General features: G+C 37.7%; 1 protein-coding gene across 9 annotated transcripts in view; it reads right to left on the bottom strand.

Annotated features, from left to right (window-relative positions):
• The window catches only part of NTRK2 (neurotrophic receptor tyrosine kinase 2), a 208986-nt gene that overhangs the window by 159497 nt on the left and 24172 nt on the right, over positions 1–25317 (bottom strand). For all 9 annotated transcript variants that reach the window (XM_027634775.1, XM_027634776.1, XM_027634778.1 and 6 more), the window contains exons 4-8: positions 23641–23709; positions 20481–20635; positions 6535–6671; positions 3418–3550; positions 1546–1845 (exon numbers count right to left, since the gene is read on the bottom strand). In XM_027634775.1, coding sequence (XP_027490576.1) covers positions 1546–1845; positions 3418–3550; positions 6535–6671; positions 20481–20635; positions 23641–23709 — 794 coding nt within the window. The remainder of the gene's footprint in view (positions 1–1545; positions 1846–3417; positions 3551–6534; positions 6672–20480; positions 20636–23640; positions 23710–25317) is intronic.

The raw sequence follows: 25317 nt of genomic DNA, 5'->3' as shown, positions 1-25317 counted from the left end.
AAATAATGTTTTTTCTTTCTAATTTAGAGGATAGCTACAGTTCTATTTACTGATCTAAAACAACACAACTGGAAAGTTTCAGTGCACAGGGGAGAGGCATAAAGGAAAAACAGGAGAAGGGATTTGGATCAAAGACAAAAAATTATAAAATCACCTAAATATATGAGAGGTTAACTGTTATTCTATTAGAAAATGAAGTCAGGTTCATAGTAAATAAGCAGCGTGTAAGAGAACTTCCACTGTACACAGAATATCCATGAGGTGAACTGTTTTGCTGAACAGCTATAAAGCAGTATTAAAGGATGCCAATAGCTGAAATCATGGTATGTTTCTGTAATGAGTCTACTTAAGGAAGAACTCCAGAGAAAAAAAGAGGAGAGGAACATTAAGAACAGCAGGAGTAAATAGTCTGATTTTATCAGCTCTGCATCCTCTCCTTCTAAAGATGGGAAAGTCTTTTGACCTACTCTCTCCCTACAGCAAACTGAGTTGATAGGGAAAAAATGACATATGACTATATTTTTACTTTCTGTAGCATGAGATATAGGAAGAGAGAATTTAAACATCCCCCTTTTTTTCCTGTCAGATAACATTAGCACTGCACATTGCTGTTTAAAAGAAGACGACAACTTTTTATATCACATGGCTAAAAAGCCAAAGGTACATACAGGTTCGTATTTTCAGATATGAGTATGTAATTATCTGCACAAAACCATGACTTTATTTCTACTCCAGATGTGCAAGGTCCCCTCAGTGTTTTCTTCCACATACACAGTGACTGTTCTTGCAATCACTTCATGTATGGTTTTGCAGATGTGAGAAAAGATCAAACCACAGAGAATAACAATCACTTACAGTAGTCCCTGCAATTCAGTGAATTAGTCTACCTTAAGCCTGCCCAAAAAGCATTTAGGTGGCCTTGGTAGAACCTTTAGAGCAATTGAAGATGCAGCTATCTTGAACAGTGATACTCCTAGACATGTAGATGCCCAACCTCCACATAGATGAATGGGAACTGGACATCAAAATGCCTATAAGCACCTGAGACCTTGTCCATCCTGCCTCTGGATTACTGATGCCCTAAACAACATATTATCATCAATTCACTGGACCGCACAATCAATTTTGCAACAAGGCACTAGATGCTACACAGGCATCCTCCATGTCTTGCAATACACTGCCTAGTTCCATTCATACGCAGTGCAGTAAATTACAGAGTGGCTGAATTGGCAGTCAATGCCTTCCAGGATCAGAACTGAAGCTTGGGAAAATTTCAGAAAAGCAACCTTTTATTAGCCTTAGCTGGCAGGGAGGATGGCTACTCAAAGGAAAGATTTACAGAGCACTGGCATGGCCTCCCTTGAGAAGTAATAAACAAGAAGAAAATAATCAAGGAAAACATTATTTTACAATTAATATTGAAGACATTTATTCAGAGAAAAAGAAGTCCTATAAAATGCTTCCTCCAAATAGTTAAACTGGGCAAGAGCACTGTCTCAACAGTATAAATTTGCAAGTGCTAACATTAAAAAAAATTACACTTACCATCTCCAGGGACTGACATGAAATGAGCATCAACCCGTTTTTCATCCTCTCCATAATCATTCTTTGCCAGTAAGGTATAAGCACCATTATTCAGGTGTGTAGGATTGTCCAGCTGAAGGCAGCCATGGTATTCACTTTGATTGATAACATGTATTTTAGTACAGATGTATTCAGACTCATTCAGTACAGCTCCTTCATAGAACCACTGCAATGTGGGCTTAGGGTTCCCTTTCACAGTGAATGGAATACACCAGTGATGGTCTGGAGTTGGAGATTCAATAAACGTGATATTTGGTGCAACTATATTGGAAAAAAAGAATGAAGAACATCAGAATACTCTGAACATGTCCTTCCTCCTTTCCTTTCCCCCCTCCAAAGTTATCAGGGAAGTATTTTTTATTCACCAGTACAAATACATGTTACTAGTAGGAATGGTACATATCTGAAGGATGCTCACACAGGAATGCACCTGCTCTGCCTAGGGTACTATGCTTACAACTGAAATGTTTCTCTTCAAAGAAACAAAGCAAACTAGTTTCAGAGAAAGACTGAACGTGTGTTAAATCACTTAAAGCCTGTAAGGTGTGGGAAGTTCAGTTACTAGATCGCTGAGAAAATCTCTCTCTTGGAAGAGAGACATTTTATTGTATTTTGCTGAAAAAATGGTGCAGAGGAGTGCTGAAGGAAAACAGCAGTATTGAAAATATTTAAAAGTTGGCCAAAAGCAAGTAGCACTGCAAATATTCTCAGCTAGGAATCCAAACTTACAGACTATTTTCTTCACAGAATCAAAGTCAGAACAGATTACTTAATTCCCTGGATTCTTTTGTCAGGGAAAGATGATTTTCTACTATACATATTCTCATCCTTGTTCAAATCTGCTAAATGCCTCAAGTTTACAGACTACTTCTGTTTCTCTCAAGAGATTATTCCAACACCTTGCCCATTATTTCACTACTGGGAAATTTTCCTCTATATTTATTCTTAACTACATCCAATTTCATCTAGTTGTACTCCCTTTTATCACTCATAACAGTGCCAAGCTCAGAATCTCATTACACTGTTCAAACATTTCTAGTTTATGTTCTTTCCCATAGTTATTACATATCCAATTTCAACCTACAAACCTACATGTACAGTGATTTCTCTAGTTTGCTCTGTCATGAGCACATGCTGAGCCAAGTTTGCCATCTTACGAAGTGTTCCATTCTCATCTTCAATTAAACAGAGGGTTGGAACTTGTGAAAACACACTGTCATGTAAAATGACAGTGTAAATTCATGTAAAATGAATTTAGCCTGGAGCCTAGATCTAAGAAGCCAGTGCCTCTACACTAAATGTCCCTTCCCCCTTCCTTGGCCCTGACAAATACATGCACTATTCAAAGCTATGACAAATAAATTTATATCTGGTCGTACAAATGTTGAGAGTGTATTATTTTTCGAACAAAGCAGTTGTTATTTTAGATAGTAAGAACTTATGCATTTGTAGTCTCACAGAATTCTACAAGCTTTTTGATGCATTCACACTTCTCAATTCCTAAGATAGTGTGTATGGACACACACATCACTACAAACCTTTCCACACTGACAGTGCCATTTAGTATTTGGGATTTTAGACCTTTACTTACAGATTGTTCTAAGCAAAAGAGGAAGCAGTTACAAACATATTTTTTGTAGAATACAGAGCTGAAAAAGATAAATGCAACAACTGCTGGTTAGGCTACTCCTTAGCATTAACTGAAGTAGATAGTTCACATGCCTTAAGGGTTTTCTTTTCAACAACCTAAGAGACCAAAAAATACTTATACCCAAAACAGCTCCTGCTAATGCGGTTTGGCCTCAGGATCTGTATGGAGGCCTGCATACGTACAGAATACCGTGAGCTCGGCAGAGGCTTGGTACTCTCCCACAATGTTCTCTGCTACGCAGGAAATCGACAGTCCACTGTCCATGGACGAAACATTCTTTATGGTTAGTGAGGCAGGGTTCTTATTTGTGTCACTCTACAAATGATCAGAAAAACATGTATGTGTCAACCACAGCATTAAGAACAAAGGAGAGGGAGGGCATTATTGGCAATAGCTGAATGGCATTTTTCATTTTCCCTTCCTTTTAACTCTATCAGTCCACAATTAATAAAATCCTTACCTTAGCATCTTATTCACACAGACCTAAATCACCTACAGAATCAATTGTAACAGTTAGTGGCAGTGGATTCAAAGCTCCAGAAGTCCTGCTACAAACACTGCACTCAATCATGTTTCTGTCCTGCCACTTTCAGTCTCTGCCTTTTTTTTTTTAACACTTGATCCTCTCCACACAAATGTTTTTTTCTCTACCCACACCCTTGCTCATCCCTTTCTCCTACTTCATAACCGATTTCTGTGGTCTATCTCTGCCTGTTCTCTTTGAACTTTTTCTTCTTACCTATATTCTGTTCAATCCTTGCTTTACTTATCCTTTTCTCTCTTTCCTTTAAAATTCTGCGTGACATCTCTTCCACTGCTGCCTTCTGAGCCCTACTGTACCTTGACAGTGATGTGCCTTCTACCTCCTCAACCAAATTTCTCTTGGAAGCTTTCTTTTCTCAAGAAACCTTCCACAAGAAACTAAATACCTTCTACTACCTATGTTATTGTCTAAGTACTGTTTTATGTGTTAAGTACAGCCTAATTAAGGTAAGAATGATAATCCTTATAAATCTTGATTCTTATGATTCCTAGAAACCTCAGTGTCCACCTACAGTCTTAAATAACATACTGAATATGCAACTATGCCATACTGATTAAGGAAATATGGGTGAATTATACACACACACAAAAAGCAAGCTAATTGTTAATGACTCTGATGTTCTTAAATCAGGCCTTCATATGATCTCCAAATCATTATTTCCATACTTGAATTTTTCACAAAGAGCAAGACTATTTTATTAGGATAGGAACCAAACACATTCAGAAAATAAACAATAATTAGGATAATTTTTTAAAACTACTTTTGAGGTAATTTTCTTACTGTACACACACACACCAGCACTGCACAGAACACAAACAACACAATGCATCTGTAAAACTGCAGCAACCTGACATGGCAGTCAATAGGAATTTGTGGGAACACTTGTGCATACAGTCCTGTGCAACTAGAATTTTGAACCTCAAGATGACAGCACAACTCCATTTGAGTTAAATGTCCCTTTGATTTCAGTGTTACAGCAGGGGAGGTGGGTGGAAAAGCAAACATCCCATCGCACACTTCTCTGTGAGCAGTGCCCAAAGCTGGACTGAAAGCAGAGGGGTTCAACCACAGGCTCAGGGCTGAAATCTAAAGCAAGAAAAATCTAAGCAACATCAGTCAGACTATACATCAGCATAGAAACTCAGAACATACAGCTTTGCAGAACTAAAGTCTAGTTTTAACTTTTGCTAATGTCTCTTTTAAAACAGGAAAGAGAGAGAAAACAGGCAAAAGCAGAATATGAGGTGAAGGAAAGGGGGGCAGAAACCGAGACTTGCAAGTGAGAGAAAAGAAACCGAAAGCGACACTCACAGAAAAGGACAGTTGTGAATGGCAAACAAGGTTTAAAAGGCATGTGCTCTCCTGCTACTGAAAAGACTACTGTGCTCCATGGCTAAGGCTGTAGCTAGCCTTTATTATGAGCCCCTCTAAAACACCATGATGAAGTTATTCCAGGACAAAATACTTCTGGAAAGCTTGAAGCAAACTGATCATGGCATTTCAAAGATAGGAGGGTTAAAAAATGAGGTGACCTCACTTTCTGAACAGCATCCCACATTTGTTTTGGCTCCTAATTAAAAAAAAAAAAAAAGTTAAAAAAAAGAGAGAGAGAAAAAGAGCACAACTTGGCATAGATTCTCCAAACTGTTTTAATTTCTTGTTCTTGATGATGACTGATGACTTTGGGGAACTTTACAGATCAGAGAAAATTACTTTAAAAATACAACTAGAGCTCTGCAGAGCTCTTACTTATGGAGCTGAAATGAATGACAGGCAGGTTAAATTCTATACAAGCCTGATACAATGACCTTATGAAAGAAAGTACAAAAAATATGAGACCCAAGAGATCCTGTCTCTTCCACACTGCAGGAAGAGTTTTGGAAGTACACATCCCACACCTTGTATAGACCAAGAAGCTTTAGACAGTTGTGCATCCTCATGAATGTAAGAAAAACAATGCCACAAAATTTTAATAAAGAGAAGGTCTTTTCCACTGTGTAAATAATGGCAATTTATGAGGTCAGTAGCTGCATGTTGAATATCTGCTTAAATGCCTCATCTTTGTCAGTACTTCCATCAGAAAGAACTTAATCATGCCATCTACAGTGTACGCACAGTCTACAGTAGGGACACTGTATAAAGATCCCAGAAAACAACATTCCCCCTCCTAGATGATTTCACTGAGAAAACATTTTCATAGTTCATTTAAAAAATAAACAAACACATGCCATTCTTTTTAGTAACATTTTAACTTCAATTTCCAAGGTTTCCTTTTGTAGCAACATGTGGCAGGAAAATTAAACAAGTCACAAAATATTTACAACCAAATTCTAACACACCAAACCTTTGATATGAAAATATAATAAAATTATGAACACAAAGTTTTTTTCACAATTAGGATAGATTGGATTTATTTTCTGTAAGCGGGTATCACTGATAACAAGAAAGTCCTTGTGTTTCAATATCCCGATTCACATTACTTTCAAAAATTTACATTACTCTCATTTACCAGTGAACACCAAAAAAACAGAGTAAAAATCAGGATCTTGAGAAACAAACGTCTGCCATTCTCCAAAAGCACTGCCACAGTCACCCGTGATTGAAAATAACTGGAAAATAAACGTAATTCCAACATTAACTTTCTCTTTCATCTTTTTAATAAAAAGTTAACTAAAGCTGGATGTGAAACTTCATTCCATCATTCAGCAGGTATCACCTGCCTCCGAATTGTCACATATTTTAATATAAAACTTACCTCATGGTTTGAAACAAGATTAGTTACCACCCAGGACACATTTGGGGGTGGTCCTCCAGTAGTATCACAGTACAACGTGATGCTCTTTCCTTCCACCACGGTGATGTTATAATTGCTTAAGTTCGCTGAGGGCAAGTCTATGATAGAAACAATAACAAAAAACATCCACACGTATTTGTATTTGACAGAAGAGACACCACGCAACTCTAATCAAGCCATATAAATACAAGCAAAACCACTACTACATCAAATATTTACTCTAGTCAGTACTATTCAGTCAAGCAGTCAAACAGAATCTTTGGAAATATATAACTACAATGTTTAGTTGCTATGTATTTTCTACACCTCCTCTGCTTCATATCCTAAGAAAACAATACTGCATGAGGAAATACATTATGCTAGTTAAGTATATATGCAAATATGTCAAGTCTGCAAACAGAAGTTATCCTAACTTCAGTTTTTAACTTCAAAATGGAAAAAACCCTTCCCTTACTCTTCAAAACTGGAAACTTTATCTATCTTTTTGTAACAAACACAAAGCAACCTCTATGTTCAATCAACTGACATTGTGGTATTCCTCTGCTCTCCACAATACTAACAAGAAAATCCCATTAGCTCCCAGTATCACACAGGAGACTGCAGCCCTTCTCTCATAGAGTGACAGAGATCACAGAGAGCAGAGTAAAACCTAGATCTTAAGTACAAAGTGAGGGAAACAGAGCACTGAACAGATCAAACTAGAGAAGAGAAAGGACAGAAGAGAGGGTTAGCAATTGCACAGAGCTCTATCCAAGGCACCTCAGCTGACTTTTCTAATGCCCTCAGAAAAGCAGAAAAGGAGTGAGATGGTATCACTCATCAGGAAACAAGACTAGATTTTGCAAGAGTAAGGACTCCCACTTCATCTTACAGAGCTATAAATCACTCTGTATCTCATTCTTTAGCACTACAAGCAATGGGAGTTTCCCGAAGAGTAAATATGTGCTGAATGCTTAGAAAAACACACAGAATTACAGACTGACCCTCTTCAAAAATAATAACAGCAATATCAGTAGATTGTAGGCACACAGGCACTCACATTTCATATTTATTTATATAGCAAATAAATATCACCTTTCTTAAAGATACTATGCCATCATTTGAAGCTGTCACACTCTGTAAAAAGCCTTGGTCTCCTTTATGAGGCACTTCTCAGCAATGGTTCCAGCTAAGTTTTACTTGCAATTTATCACCTCAAATAATCAAGCTTATCTGCCGTGCTGGATATGTATGCATCATCTTACAATAACTTTTCTTCTTCTGAAACGACCGTTCTTTTTGTTTGTTTTTTTTTTTAGTTGAGAGTACAGCAGTTTCATCATGGACTTGGTGGTTCAGAAGTTTAGCAGAGACTTTTTTCCTTATATAAAATATCCAAACCAAATAATTTACTGCCAAAGCAACGTGAACACATTCATATGTTTGCTGGAGGTTCAATAGAAGTTATATGTATTGGAAATCTGCCTTAATTAGTTCAATAAAAGAAAAAAATTAGAGGAAGTAATACAGAAAAGAAGGTGAATAATTTCCCAGGCAATGCTTTCTTGCCTAATAAGATTTGGAGATCGGCACAAGTATACACTAACTGCTCAGGCAATTCTCCCAGTGCTTTAAGTAGTGTTGTAATATGATTCCCATTATAGGTATCATGGATTTCTTCTATTATGTTCACTTTGTAAATCATATGTTGAAGTTTATTGAGACAGAGCTGGAGTTTATATGTCTTGATGCAGTAATCTGTTAGCAAAGGTAGCCATCTGCTCTAGCCTGCTGTGAATTCAAATCTCACCAGTGTCTGTCAACTAGGTGAGCAGGAAATAAAACTAATCTTAGGGAACATCTGGATATTAATTATGCTGTTTAGGGAACAAGGAGAAAAGTAATAAGATAATTTGCTTCATAAAGTTACACCTTCACACCATCTCTGAAAACCATTACAATTACTCCTGCCAGACCTGAACATCCAAAGAGATTAAAGGTCTCTGCTCTTTCTAGCTCTAGCACTTGGGATGAGGTCTACATGGTAGATTAGCATTTCACTGTGCAAACCTGCACGGTTCCTACTAACACATCATTTCAGGTGAAACCACCAATAAAATAAAAACAACTTTCATCCCTCAGAGCTCTCCTTTGATAGTTGTTAAGTTCTGAGACAACTTCTTCCTGTAATGTGTTTATGTACAGGATAGGTGACTGAAGTTTAATTTCTCTGGTACTGCCTCTGTTTTTCACCCAGAATTAAATCTAGTTCTGTTTATTTGCAAAAGTCTACATATGTCATGTTGGTGTTAAGTCTCTAATGGAAACAGCTACATCATGCCAGAAGGTTATAAAATATTAGGGCTTGTTATTCTATAGGTTCCTAAAGTTACACTAAAAACCAGCTGCAAGACCTCTGCCTCAAAACAAGTAGAAATGGAATGGAATGGAATAGAATAGAATTAGAAATAGAAATCACGTTGCTGCGTGTTTTCTTTTACTTTCTTTCCCAGTCATGAGGTGGGTGGAAAACCTAAGAAATACCCTGGGATTCATTTTTTCTGGTTACATGTCTTGAGATAATGAACTTTAACTGCAAGGTCATTTTGCTTTTATTTCCAGTGGCTCCCAAACTGCTCCACAGCAGAATACACATTCAGAATACACACTGGTTGAGATGTGGCTCTATTTCAGAAAAGTGGACAGTAGCTTAAGGCTTCATATCCAGACGTGATGCACTGCACTTAACAACAAAGCAATGAGACTTAGCAGCAAGCCTGTACTGAAAAATAACTGTATTTAAAAAAAAAAAAAACCAGACTGGACTTTAACATACATACAAGCTCAGTTTGTATGCTCAGTGTAGTGTGAGATCATTTATATGGGTCGGTAGCATTTTGACACTTATAAAAGATATCCAACCATGCTGCTTTCACTTCTGACTTAATTTGGTTAAATACAGGGGTTTAGATGGCTATCGCTTCTGTTGATACAGATGTACATTTTAAAGGACTTTGCAAACAGCAATTGATAAATGCAATCAGACAACAGATTCAAATACTATTGTATACTGCCAGCATAGTAAATTCAGACTGTAGGGTAAGAGCCCATAAAAGGTAGTCATGACGTTATCTTTCTATAAGTTTCATCTTGATATCTGTCAGATAGAGACTACTCTGTGCCCCAAAGCTCAAACACAATCTCTGTTTCAAACTTTTATAGCAATAATTATTATAACTTTGGATATCACCAATGACCCATTTAGTATCCAATGTCTTTTTCAAGTTTGCTGTATTTTTGGCCTTAGCAACCTTCTGCAGCAATGAGTGTTACAGGTGTAATGTTCAGGTTGTATACAAAAGCAATTCCCTTTTACCAGTTCTGAAATTTCTCAGTGACTTTCAAATTTATTAGAGTACTCCCGTGTTCTGGTGGAACAGAGTAAAGAGAGTTTCTGAATAATCTCCTTAAGATCACCTTGTTTTATTTTGTTTCTCAAATCCCTTTTCTGCTTGATAATCTATCCAAAGCTTTTCAATCTCTGAAAAAATGGGAGGATGGAACCTGTTACTGAGAACTTTAAACTATAATGTAGAAAATAACCCAGTTCAATAGATGAAGGTGTACACTAAAATCCATGTGTTTCATTATGCATTAGTATATAACAGCTATGTTCTTCACCACATACAGAATATCTTTTTTCCTATTCAATTCGATTACACTTTATTCCCGGGAATAGGCAGCTCAGGATTAGAATAAGCAGTCACTTCCCTCACTCCAGCACAACTAGACACAACAGAGACAAGCAGAAGGAACTCATTTGTGCCAGCTGAGTTTCTCCAAAAATCATCTCATACTTTAGAAGGAACAAACTCTCCCTTACGTAGGGAAGAGAGGTATTTACCTTCACAAACCATCATTAGTGCAAAAGGATGACCTGAGGCCATCAGACAGTGGAACTGCCAAGCATCACTAGGGAATTACTCATATCTTTCCTGTGCACAGCTGGGACTTCAGCAACCACAAAACCAAACACCTTGGATGCAATTTTTAAAGGTTACTACCACATCGGGCTACACAACTATCAATGGAAATTCATAAAATGAACGTGCCTAAATTCCTAGAGGGCTTTCAAAGGCTTCATGCTGCTACTTAATACTTTCTATAGAAAGCTTAAACTGGTCTTACTAGAGCCAGATCGTCATTGTATGTCAAAGGAAGGATATAACCTAATGAAGAAATAACTGAATATTAATAAAAGCTGTAGTCTGTAGCTCAACTCTTAGCAGCTAGAACACTTTAGCCAGTATACTAAAGCTACTTTTCGAAGGTGATGGTCTTAAACCAGAATAAGCAAATCCACCATTACACCAAAGATACTGTTTCACTATCTTCAGTTACAAAAATTCTTACAAAATTAGTACCAGATTGACTTTTTCTGCTTCAACTCTCATCTGTTCAGTTCTGGGATTTGTTCAGTTGCTCAAAAATCTTCAACAATTCTCTCAATATGGTCAATTAGCATCACTAATACCTAAGAAATTACATGACGAATAAATTAGTACCTGGGAGAATACCGTAAATTCAATATTGCACTCATTTATGAAATCTTTTGCACATTAAGTCCCTGATTTTCATTGGTCTGTCAAAAAACCCTTGGAGTCTAGACATGATGCCGTGTCACTAAATGGTTTTCAATGTGGCCCATGACATCTCCCTTTTCTTTGGCATGTTTTTGGACGTCAATCTGTGACAAGAACAAGTAATTACCACGAAAAAATGACAATTTTTTCTTGAAATTAGTCAACTGCATCTGATTTCTAATAAGGTCATTTTAATCCTTATCTGAAACCCTTAATCATCTTTTTAATAGATATTATCAGACGCAGAATGATTAAATTAATACTGAGGCAGCAACCATCTATCAAACTGAACTATGTAAAGGCAGACTACCAGAATCACTGATCTATAAAATATCCACCACAATTCTTAAGGTACTGTGGCTCAAATCCAGCCTACTTGCCTCACATAAAGTTTCAATACAGTCTAAGGTTCTTGGCTGCCCTGGTTTTTCTTTTTCTTTCTAGGGAGAAAATATACAGCTTCATAACACCCACTATCTGCACTGTCTGGAGCCTGAAAACAGAATGGTTCACAATGTAATTTGTTATGAACTGTCATGGCTCTTGATATTACAGAGGTCTCACTGGTTCAAAACAGGTTTTATCAATGGAAGGAAAACAGTTTTCTTTTATCATTCTATTAAAGTTCTGCCTTGTTGGAAAATACAGTAATATTTACAAATTTCAAAGGTCTTTTCCTATGGGTTTTTAAGTGTTTAAAAAACAAAAAGCAGGAAAATTTCTAGTAATTCTAGCTATAAAGATAGGAGATGTTAGATACATGATTCACCTCCTAAGTTTCACTTAAATGCCTGCAGCCAACAAACTCTGAGCCAGATTTCAGCCACTGGGTAAGTGGGTATGTTTCCACTTAAAGTCTGCAAAATGATAGGGCCAAAAATCATCTGGCTGCATCTTAAAAACACTTTAAACAGGACACCCCAGAATTTTACATGCAAAGTGTGAATTAAAGACACATAAATAATTGTTTCCATTTCCTGTTGTATCACAAACACAGAATCAAAATGCTCAATACACAGAGATAAGTTGCAGAAATCTCACATCTACAAGATGATATCCGCAAACATTTTCAATGAGCATTAAAAATACTTTAGGCAAATAAAATACAGGATTAGCAGAAATAAGGAACATTTGAAACAAATTATCATCTTTCCTTTATCTTCTGGAGCCCAAAGATCTCCATCTTCTTTTTTTTTCTGAAGGTCTAAGTTCCCATTCTTCTCCTGTTCTCATTTCACTGCAATAACCACCAGGCACTACTCTCCATTGCTCCACTAGAACTTTGTCATTATGAACAACAAAACTTGAAATTTCCAATTGATTAAAATGACAAATAAAGGCATCAATATTAGAGATATAAGAGGAAAAGATGAAAAGGAATCCTGGATTATGAGCCTTTTCCTCAGTAAATTTCCATACTCTGCTGACCAAGTGTGAGTGTAAATTAAAAAAACGGTCCCATATCAAAACTTCTTTCAATCTTTAGGGGAAAATACAGCCATTGAATAAAGCACTAAATCCTCACTGAACTGACATATGCTTGCCATGTAGCACAGAAAATCATGATGGGTGTTTTCCACAATGACCAAATAATACCAAATGGTACTTTGCACAGGTCTGATACAGTTAAGTTAGAATAGTCTCAAACGCTCTACAGATCGGTGGTGAGTACTTTATCTCCAAAGCTGCAGGTTATATTCCTGAACTGAACCTGAGGAAAAGTCACTGAGACCAAAGTTTAAGACTGTCCCATGACTTCAGCATTTACTAATAAGCAGCTATGAACACTGAACAAACTAATTTCTGACATCTTCTTGCTAGATGTGGATTGCTGCTTCAGCACACCTTAGAATTCCAGCTCTCATTTTCTTACTGCACCAGATGTGATACTCACAGCACCTACATCATTAGTCTATGGAGGAAGGAATTTCTGTCAGGAGGCAGAAAGAGTGATGTGGCAGCTCACTGAGCCACACAAATACTTTAAAATACTAAAAGAAATCTTTCTCATGACACACCTGATTGTAACATTCAGCTGGGAACCTTCACAGAAAACAATTAAACAAGCACAGTCTCCACCAGAAGATGATGAGTCTAATTTAAAGTATGTTTTCCCACAGTCAATGCACTCTTACTTTGCCTTTAAACACTCCATCACTGTATTCAACAGAAGTTGTCACTAGAAGCAAACTTTTTTATATAGAGCCAGCGTGTGCCACAGCAAAGACCATAAAACGTGCTAACTAATCTTCACAACCAAAACAATAAGCACTACCACAACAGAATACCCCCATCCAGGGCTTCAAATGCCACCATGAATGCAGTGCAGGTGAAAAACACCAACAGCTGTGCACCCACTTGTATTGGGTCTGGCTAAGCTGGAGTTCATTTCCCCACAGTAGCCCTCACAGTGCTGTGCTTTGCACTGGTAGCTAGAAGGGTGTTGATAACACACCACTGTTTTGGCTACTGCTGAGCACAGCATCAGCACTTTAACATTGCTTCCTTAGCTGAGGCCAAGATCCTGGCAGGGGACCCAAGTAGGCAAGTTGACCCAAACTGACCAAAGGGATATTCCATACCATATGATGTCAGCTCAGATAGAAAAGCTAAAGCACGGAGCAGGAAGGCAGGCAGTCATTGTCTCCAATAGCTGCCTGCTGAGGAACCATCATGCATGCTTGAAGCCCTGCTGCTCAGGAGTGGCCGACCATCGCTGCTCATGGGAAGTAGAGAATAAACCATGTTATCTTTCACTTCTGCGCGCATGAGCTTCACTTTACTTTTTGCTTTAAATAAACTGCCTTATCCCAACTCATGAATTGTTTGGGTTTTTTTCCACCTTGCTCTCCCCCCTGTCCAGCTGGGAAGGGGAGTGATAGAGTGGCTGGGTGGGCACCTGGCATCCAGCCAAGGTCAACCCACCATACCACTCAAATTCACTTGGACAGTGAGCTGAATTCTGCAGTCAACCTGTGCAGAAGCTCTGAAGGTTGTTGCTGATATCTCAAACCAGAAAAAGGGCTTACAGTTCCAAGGTTTACATCAGCTCCTTAACTTTTGCTCAGGACCTTTCTTTTAAGGTCCCTAGACATGGCCTCAGTTTTAGTAGGAAGCTGCAGTATCCTGCAGCACCTGATTTGTTTAATTGACCTTGTCCACAGTATTTATTTAAACACTTTGTCTGCAAGAATTTTGAGACTGTGTGTTCCTACAGATGCTATCAATCTAGTCAACATTTCCCTTTCTAGCGCGATCAGGAAGGTATCTAGCCATGTTCACTGAATGGCTAAGCAAATTAAATTACATCTAGAGAAATTGTTGTTACCTGACATTTAAGCTTCAGTTTATCCACAACAACTTTCAAAAGAAAACCAAAGATATGTGGTGAAGTTGGGCTGAATACGGCAGCCACAAGGTTAACAGATGAATTGAGAGCTAAACAGCCCTTGTAATGTAAGTTAATGAGGCCTAAAATAGCTTATGCAAACATCTAACAAATGGATTCTTATTCACTAAGTGCATGTAATGCAGTTGCAGTTCCTGTATCATTATTTGTGGAATTTTATGTGTGTCTAGAAAATACTCAAAATAATGCTGACCTGTGTAATCTTGCAAACATGTGATCCTGAAACAGGAATATTTTCAGAGAACAATATAAACAAGTAAAATTATGGCTTTCATTATCCATACCAAATCTATGGTATACCAAGCATATTACTGAAGGGATGCCTTCATGAAAAGTTTCCACTTTTAAAGAAAAAGATACTTTCTCTAGACTCCAGAATACAGTTATCTAGTCATCAGTCTTCACCCAGATAGACTGTAAGAGCAAAGTAAGAATACCGCCAGACAAGAGTCAGACAGCTGTTCTACTCAGTGGATTAGTACTCCACACTTAGACAGGTGTGTCAAGTCAGGCATAGAGAGCACCTCTGCAAATCTGCACAATATGCTGAATTCAGGGACAATACTTGAGTGATCCAGACACATTTCTTTCCCTTGGATAGTGCCTTGCTTCCTTCTATTTCTAACATGCTTTTTATTACAAATCTGCTTCACTGAAATTAAAGCAGAACTTCAATCAGAATTACCAAACAAAAATCTGTTTTATTTTTTAAGATGAGACATTCAAATACATCACTCAATTATCATCATTCACAATCCCTAATTTACATATCATGTAGATGTTCATGTCTAAACATCTGTATTAAAAGTTCATGTTTGATTTACAAACATGCTCACAAAGAAGTTACGTATGTGTCTTCGAAAATATGATTCCTATTGTCTTTTCAAGCTCCATAAATTATTGGTTGTTTTCACTTGTAAGCCAAAAAGTTGTTTTAATTAAGTATGGAAAACTCTAATTCAACTTCGGAGCAACAGTGAAACCCCAATACTGTGGAAGTCTCATAAAAAATGAAACTTTTTCACACAGCCCATGATCACAGACAAGAATCAAAACTCTTACAGAGAAAATAAGAACAGTTTGTCACCAAACATCATGCATCACATCTAGTTTTTGAGCCAAAATAAACAACACAGGCCACAGATTCCATGAATATTTTAACTAAACATTAAGAACATTTAAGGCTTTTTTAAACTCACTTCATTCTGCCTGTAATGTTCTCCTTCTAATAGTCTTATCTGTGAAACCTGGCTGATAATGAAAAAAAAATGTCAACACCCACTGGATTATGCCTTTACTTATGGTTTTAGACTGCACTGTACCATGATTGCCTATTTTATTGACAACACAATCTTTTCTGCAAATTCAAAGAAACATACGTGTCAATCCTTCAGTTTGCCTTTTTTGCCCTTCAGAATTTATAACCACCTGCCTCCAGTCTGGTATTACCATTTACTTATTTACCTCTAGGACCAAAAAATCATCAGAAACAGACTGAAACGAGGCCAGATCCAGTCCAGTACATTTGCAGTCATCTGAACAATTGCCTGTTCAAAATTCATGGCTTTCCCCAACAAGAAAGAAATGGGCAATCCATCACCTTAGGTTGAAATTCTACATTACAATGACTTCTAAAATTTTGTCAGTCATACACAAGAAGCAGCACTAAGAGCAACACTGCAATACTTCATGTGCAAGGGAGGAGACAGGCAAAGAATGTGAGCATTCATAAAATCCCACAGTTCTCAGACCAGACAACAGTTCCACAGCTGCATATGTAAACACACAAGTCTAAACATACCTTAGTTATATGTACAGCAAATTAGTACACAGAAGCAATTTGCGACATTTTTCAGTAGATTTTCAAAGCATACATGACCAATGACAAGACAGAAGGCATCTGAAAAACCATAGATGATAAACAAGCATCCAAAGCTGCGACAGTAAGCAAAATTGAAAAACTGATTAGGCATCGTATCTGCATAATTTACCAGATAAGGCAAAAAGCCATTACCAGACTGAGATCCAAAGCAACATGAGGTCTGCATAGGACTGCAGAGATAGCTGTAGAAGCCATTCCTTTCCCCAAAACATCACAAGATAAAAAGATTTCTTCCAGTATCACTGAAATCAGTAACAGCTGAGTAACTGCCTACCAGAGGGAGTGAGTAACACATCAGCAACCAGTCCCAAAGACATGGTCCTGCCTCCCTGGCACTGAGTGAGCTCCAGGTGATCTGGAGAAGATCACTTTTGAGTGACCTTATGTCAGGTATACAACATACCTCACTTGCAAGCACTTAACACACTGGTAGTAACTGCCACCAGAACTTACAGAAGTAACATAAGAATGAAGTGTTTACTTATTTAGTTCTCTTTTTGATTTTCTAACGCTATTTATCATGTGGAAACAAAAGAGGACTGACTAGGTGGAGATGTTGTCCATGCTATACAGACAACCAGCAAATGCTGTGAAAATGGCAAAAGCAAACACCATCATTTCTTACACAGAAGGTTCTACTGGGGTAGATGTAACTTGAAAACCTTTGACATAGTAATTATGTGTGAATTTAAAACTTGGGAGAATCTGACAATTTTCATCATATCTAAATACATTTCAAATGCAGTTAAAAAAAATTATTGATTGACATTTCTAGTACTGCAGTTGGAAAGGATCTTCTAGATAGTGAGTATACTTCAATTTAAACCTCAAGAAAATAAATCACAAAGTTGATGGCATCTAAACTGCAATCAGTCTCAGGACATTATTGAACACTTCCGCCATACAAACAATAAGTAAAGTGCCACAGAAATTTGCTAATTTTCTCATCAATTTGTATAAACTAAAGCCTTATGATCAAGAAACCATAGTGGTCTCTATCTACTTCTCAGCAAGAGATTTATTCACAACACAGTAGCAAGACATCCTATTGCCAAAACACCACATACTGTAATATATATGTATATATATAAACTATATATGTACATGTTATATGTATTTTATATATGCATTTATATATAAACTATAATATTATGAAGTAATTCATAACACCTGAAGACATAACATAGGCTTTGCTTATTTTCTAACTTAAAAAAACAAACCTAACAAATTCAACAAGAATATAGGATGAAACCATTTAATTAGCAAAGAAAAATTTGAAAACATCTAACTAACAAAACGCAGAGGCCTGCATGCCAAAAATTTCTCTTAACATTAAAGGGAGCTAAAAAGGTCACATAGCTCATGGGAAGAAAAAGTTTACATACATAAAAAGCTGAATTCCTCTTCTATTTCAGTTCTACCTATTAGCCTCACAGAAAGTTCTGGAAATGAAATAAACCAGCATCATGAGTCATTTTGTTTTGAAACTAAGTCTTGTCCTTTAAAATATAGAAAAATATCTGCAAAGACACTGAAAGAGCTATGCATTGGATCTTTCAGATACCTTCCAGAACACATTCCATCAAAATGGTCCTTCCTCTTTATCTGGGATTCTCTGCTCTGTGTCTAGGAAAAGCCTGTGTTGTCATCTTTATTAAAAATCTATACCCTGTATTGGTTCATTTTGGAAAAGGTAAATTAAGGGGAAAGAGCATCTACAAGATAAGGGAAAAAACGTTATGGAAAGCTTGGGGATATTTGGACTCTGAAAGCTAACATAAATGATTTGTAAGCATGTGCTGACATCCACACAAATCTTCAAAACGATGCATGTTTTCCATATGCAAATTGCACATACTGCAACTTCCAATCTAAATGTTGTATATACTCATCTTTCCTTCTCATTTTCCTTGGTTGGAAGTACCACCTTCCCTTGTCATGACAAGTATTTCAGTCAAGATATGCCCACAGGATGCACGCATGGGCACACACATATGCACCTACACAGCACCCAGAGGTCAGAGACAAGCCTGTTTTGACTGCAGATGGTTAAGAAATCAGGAGGAAGAACTAATGTCTCATAGGTTTAATTCTGGGTATTTAACATCAAAAGTTTTCAAAGGAAAATCCCAACTCCCTGGTAGCTCATAGAGGTGCCAGCCAAGAATGTTACGAAAGACTGTGCTGGAGTTCCTGATTTGCACTAACTGATGTCACTCCAACAGCACACCAACCTCTCTACACCCAGTACATGAATCTGCCTTCTAGTCTATGCAGCTGGAGCTCAGCTAGGTACCATCTCCCATTTCAGGTAAATCAGATCCTAGAGTACACAAGACCTACCTGCAGCTCACAAGAACCCCTAAACAGGTCGTTCTGTGGGGATTTTTTTGATTGTACCAGACACTAGCACTATTTTTGCCATGAATACACCACCACACCTGGTCCCAGAAGGAAGCTGGACACAAGACTTAGAGCATGATATGTGATCACAAAATGCATCATTGTCAGTAAATGCTGCACTTGTTGGGCCTGCAATAGGTCCCCATCACGGCTGTTCTTTACTGGCAGCTGCTATCAGAGGACGTCATACCCTCCATACAGGCAGTGCAGAAAAGAACACTCAATGGGCAAAGGTGGAAGGAGAAAAGGTATAATTTATCCTGCTGTTCATCTTCACTTACAGCTTTTCCAAATCAGGATGCCCTTGCTCCCCTTACTTCTTGTCTTCCTGCTGCTGGGCACCCCAGCTCCCCACTTCACAAAGGAATTTCCAGAGTCCAGCAGATGTGATATCATGTTAGAAACACCCCATCTCTGCCCCTCATACAGAGAGGAAGAGAAATCTTTTCAACTAGTGGGTGAAACCTTTCCCCCACTGTCCCAGGACCATATACAGTCAACAACTTCATATACAAAACAAAAGGGGATGGCATTACGGGTTACATCATTTTTTCACTATCTCTAGATCTATAAATGATAACTGAAAAAGTATTCTGCAATATGTCACAGACTTAAGCTTGATATAACTCTTTTGTATAGCCTTTACAAATGAACTCAGCAGAATTTTATGTGTGAAGACCAGAGCTATTGCTAATCAGTCTCAATTAGCAGATGGATTTTCTGAAATTTCTTCCTATGGTCCTAGTACTACAGTTCGTATTTTTGAAGGAAAATAAAGACTTCATTAACCACAAATACCTGAAAAAAAATTCAAGGAGGTAAAATTTCATGTCTACTGAGCTTGGAAGCTATTTACTTCAACAAAGGCACATGCATTCTATATAATTCTTCTGTGCTACCTATAATCAGTATTCTGTTTCCCTGCACTAGAATAAAGAACATCCTTAAGGAATCAGGAGAAAAAACAAACAACTTTACATGAAGTGGTGAAAGGTTTGGAGGGGAAACCATATGAGGAGCAGCTGAGGTCACCTGGTCTGTTCAGCCTGGAGAAGAGGAGACTGAAGGGAGATCTCATTGTGGTCTTCAAGATCCTCAGAAGGGGAAGTGGAGGAGCAAGAACTGATCTTTTCACTCTTGTGACTAGTGACAAGATTAGAGGAAATGGCATGCAGCTGAGTCAAGGAGGTTTAGGTTAGACATCAGGGAAAGATTTTTCACCCAGAGGGTGGTTGGGTACTGGAACAGGCTCCCCAGAGAACAGTCACAGCACTAAGCCTGTCTGAGTTCAAGAAGTGTTAGGACAATGCCCCCAAGTAGAGGGTGTGATTCTTGGGGTGTCCTGTTCAGAGCCAGGAGTTGGACTCAATGATCCTCGTGGGTCCCTTCCAGCTCAGCATATTCTATGATTCTATGAAATTACCAAAATTATTACAAGCGGAGTGAAAGATGACAGAGTGGTCAATATCTCCACTGAAAACTTTTCCTTTAGAGCACTGTTGTCATTCTGAGAGGTACCTTGTAAAAAAGCACGTTTGTTTTTCCTGGCTCACAATAATTTAGCAGTAGTTGTATGTTAAAAGAATATTACCGCAGTTTGGGACCTTCATATCCAGCAAGGCTGTCCTCTTATTGTTCTCATCTGTGCAATATAAATCCTGAGTTTCTGTGTAAGACTTGGTCTCTTGAAATTTCTTGATCCACATGATTTCACAGGAACACTTGAATGGATTGTCCACCAATATCCTATAGCAAAAAAATACTAATTTATTTAGAAGAAAAAACGTGTCATGCATACAGAAAAAAATGAAGGGCACGGGCAGTCCAGGCATTCAGCTAGGTGAAAGTAGAAGTTGAATCCTTTAGTTAAGAAGGTTAAAGTATGCAGGTTGAACCCTTTAGTTAAGAAGCATAAGGTAAGCAACCTTGGTAAACAGCCCAGCGCAAGCTGCGAGTCAGTAACAGTTTCCATGTAGGGAATTAAGCTCTGCATGCACCAAGGACCCAGGTGGGAGAAATCACACAGGAGATTCGACTACTATTTCCAATTCATCAGGATAAATCAGGAGCAACTGGAGAACTGGTATTTCTATGAAGGTCCATTTTTTTCATAGCCAGAGATCAGAATTCCTCTTTTCTACACCTGAGTCTCTCCTCAGTTACCTCAAATATAGTTTATTGCTGTGAGACTGTAAAATCTTTATAGAGTCAAACACTCTTGGATTATATACATGTACTAACAAAGTCTAATCATTAAAAACGATTTTACCTAATGTTCTACTATGTACTACAAAACTTTCAGAAAATCTCATAGTAAAACCTTAGGTAAGGTCATGAAGAAATACTAACTGAAACACAAATGGATACGGTACACCACACAGAATTTACAGGTTAGTGAACTTAACAAATTCTAGTTTTAAAATTTAATAAAACTACACAACAATGTGATGCAGTAATGCACAAGTTAAATAGAAACAGAAACATCCCAATGTCTACATAAATAGTTACCCAGTGTTATTTTTTTTTTTACAGGCATACATGAGATTCAATAAAGTGGGTGAGCGAGTAACTATTTAAGGCATTTCATTAGAAGGAGAACTTTTTCTTAACAAAGATTCATGGGTATTTTCAACGCACAAAAGCTCAAGTTTCTCACAGAATCTATGCTCATAAAAGCCTCCTAAGGACATAAAGTGTGCAAATAATTAAAAAATCAGCTTATCAGAGCCATAACCTGTTCCCCCAAAAGTCATCTCAAATTCTTTGAGGATTAACAAATGCAGGGATCATCCTCTAAAGTCTCTGAAGGAGCAATTTATAATCACACAAATCATCTGCTGGACTTCAACACCACAACAGAATGGACAAAAATGGCTTGTGCAAGACACAGGATGAACGTGAAGATTCCTTGGGTCAAAGCCTACGACATGTATTTTCAAAACTGCCAGATTTACTTCCATCTTCTGTTTCATCCTATAGCTTCCCTGTAAAAGAGGAATGTCTCTTGACCAGTGGCTGAGCTGTCTTTTTCTTCCACTCTTTTATTTTGTGCTAAATGCACCACAGGAGGTAGGCATATCATAGGCATGATGCTGGAGGCGTAATGGCCCTTTATAGACACTTTCGTGAAAGAAAGAATCTGACCTAGCAAACGCAAATTATGAGTCTTTATCTTGTTTGCTGTAAATTTACAGGTGCAGTTTGTTTGTTCTAAAAGAAGCCTTCCAAAGTGACACCTCCATCTCTTCAATACCTGGTGAATAGCCCCAACTACAGCCTATCCTGAACTTTTCATCCCTTTACATTTTGAGTTATAAGAGTACTAACAGTACAAGCATACTTGTCAGCTTTCTATCAGAAGGTTCCTGAGAAGCTATTTATGGCAACACTCTTATCTCAGATTCATCTACCTGCACTCTTCTTTCTCCCCTGTTTCTGATCTTCCACCTACGTATTAATTGCTTATCAACAGAATTGTTCAACTATACTGATTTTATCACTACTGTTCCTCCCTTCAGCTCTGTTTTTATCCTTCCCCTTACTTTATGTCTGTTTATCTCACTTTCATCACAATGTCTGTTTGCGTAACTTCAGTTAATCTACTCCTACACTCCCTTTCCCAAGTCCACAACACTTTATCTCAGTTTTGTATCCCCTTTCTCTCTCAACTTGCACTTCATCACACATTGACTCCACCCCTCAATCACTACTCTGTTTAACCTTCGCATCACCCATTTTTTCCCATGTCTGGCTCACTCCCAGTACCCTTCCCCTGCTGCTTCATGCAGAACCAACAGACCAACACAGAGCATGAAGCAATGGGAGTGCTCTGCAACTAGCTAGTCTTTCCATCACAGTGCTCAGCGACCATCAAGTTATGAAAGAAAATTCCAGTGAGCAATGTTCCCTGGGCTTTAAAGAAAATAATTATACCAACTTAATTATCAGCAAAACATACCTAAAGGGCACAACCTTCTTTTTTAGCACCAAGATTTCCTCATTTCACTTCTCACATGCTGAAGTTCACCAGAAAAGAACAAGGATTCCATGTCTGCTGTTGCACTTTTGGACAACTTCTGACTCTGCTCTGAGCTCCAGGAGAGCAGTCTCCCCCTCCAGTGCAGCCCCAGCCCTCCTAAAGTTTCTGCAGGCTCTCTGCATATTAGCAGAGAATGTACAAGATGACCAAAATTTTGGAATGTATACCAATTTAAAAAATCCAGTTGATGTAACAGAAGATAAAAATGTTAATATTGAAACCATCAATAAATATATGTTTACCAGTGCTTTCATTACTAAATGCTTATATAAAGCACAGTGCAACTCAAAGAATTAGAGGAAAAAAAAATATTCTTCAATAGCCAACCATAAGCATAGCAGTTCTGAGGCCTATATAAATATATGAGAGAGAATCTTAATTTGAAAATCTGTGGAAGACTGTATTTTCACTAGCTCAAATATTTAATATAAACACCAGCAGTTTTGCGTGAAGTACCCTCACAATAAAATATCCTAAAGCTGAAGGGAAGAGGCTATTTTGACCTCTAATTGATTTAAAATATATACCTGACTTTCCTGAAGCTCTGGAATGAAAATATTTCTGTATTTAAGTGTCCAGCATCGATGCTTTCTTTGGATCAAAATTTCACCCTAATCCTTGATGGACCTCTACCTTCAACAGAAAAAGCTTCAAAGTCCTGTTCTTCCATTCCAGCCAAAAATAAACTATATTTTAAAAACTGACAACTTACAGATCAGACAAACCCAGATGGTGAAAAGGCTTCTTGGACAAACTTGAGAGGTTGTTTCTGGATAAATTACTATGGGAAAAGAGAAGAAGTACATTAATTAGAATTGTTTCTTCTTACACCGAAAATACAGTTTGCATCTCTCAAGAAAATAATTAAGAACTCCATAATTAAGAGCTCTGAAAGTCCTTTGACTTCAGTTATAAAAAGACAGTGTTCAGTATTACTTCGTGGTTTGAAGGGTTTCAAGGGTTTGAAACCAGAATGTACCTAAAGTCAAATACATTCAAAATCAAACTCAATAGGGATCAATATTTTCACTTTTAGCACTTTGTTCATTGCAGAAAAGCAGCAGATTTAACTGTGTTTCAAAAGTATTTTGTAAAGTCCACGTGTTAATTACATGCTCAATTTAATTCATGTGAAATGGGTGTATTCCATTCTTTGATGCTGCACCAAACTCTGCACTCACATAAGCCCTCCTCACATGCTAGCACACATCCGTATCAGAGCCTTTTAGTTGTTCTTTTCAAATTGCATGTACAATATGCACCCACGTGGAAGATCAAAAGAAAACTGTAAAATGCATGTATTGGGCTTTTTTATGTCAATTAAGCATTTACGGTTTCCAGTGGTAATTTAGGGAAAGGTCCTCTACTGTTCCGCAAAGAAATGCTGATCTGAACCAGAAATACTCTTCCTCTCATAGGCTTACAAAATTGCTTTCTCTACCCCAAAGCAAAATAATGCTAGTTTTTCTACAGTCTTATCGGTCTACCAATAGAGCAGTAAACTGTGTAACTGCCAGCAGTAAAGTACAAATCAGAGTTATGAGCCAAAATACCATGAGTTTTATGTGGTATTATAAAGGCGCCGTAAAGGCTCCACATTTAAAAGTTGCATTGCATTTAAAACTAGGGATTAATTATTATTTTTTTTAACCTGACTAAAGAACACAGTGTTTACTTCCCAACTTTCAGTCCTTGATCTCTGAGTACAAGATAACTTTCACAGAAATTACAAGTTGGATTCTCTACAAATGTTTATAAGAGAATTTTTAAGAGATTATTTTAAGAGATTTACTACATTTCATCACGGATTCCTTCTGGCAAACAACACCCTAAAGTTTACAAACTCACTGGTCCTTACGTGTGAGAACAAAACAAATGAGGTACTATTTCATTAGTCAGATGAACTAGATTGCCTATGGCAAGATGCTGGTGGAAATGCTTCATGGACCCTGATTGGATATAGCAACATTAAAGTACAATTTGCATATAGAACAGAAGTCGTGTTTAAACAAAAACTGTCACTACGTTTTTTTCCTAATATGTATATGCTCTGTGTTGGGAGGTTGAATAAAGGAAGTTTGATCCTCCTGTCAGCTTGGGCTTTTGCCTCCTGTATGGAGGCACATCAAACACCCTCCCTCCACAGGAAACTCTACACTCACCATGCAAGAGAATCCTTCCAGTTTTGACACTGACAACCAGCACATGCAGATGGTCCTGTGGTATTACCAAACAAGGCATACACCTGCATCTCTTACCTGCACAGCAACTACCTTTTCCTAAAGACAACCAGATATATACAGTGGACTTTACTTGCAGACCACTGTTATGAATTTATCACCTTAAACAATACTTGGACAGTAAATTTAAATTATTTTTTTTCATAAAG

This window comes from Corapipo altera, unplaced genomic scaffold (assembly GCF_003945725.1).
Source record: "Corapipo altera isolate COAL_440 unplaced genomic scaffold, ASM394572v1 61411, whole genome shotgun sequence".
In the NCBI taxonomy this organism is placed as follows: domain Eukaryota; kingdom Metazoa; phylum Chordata; class Aves; order Passeriformes; family Pipridae; genus Corapipo; species Corapipo altera.
This window is presented reverse-complemented; position numbering and strand designations above follow the sequence as displayed.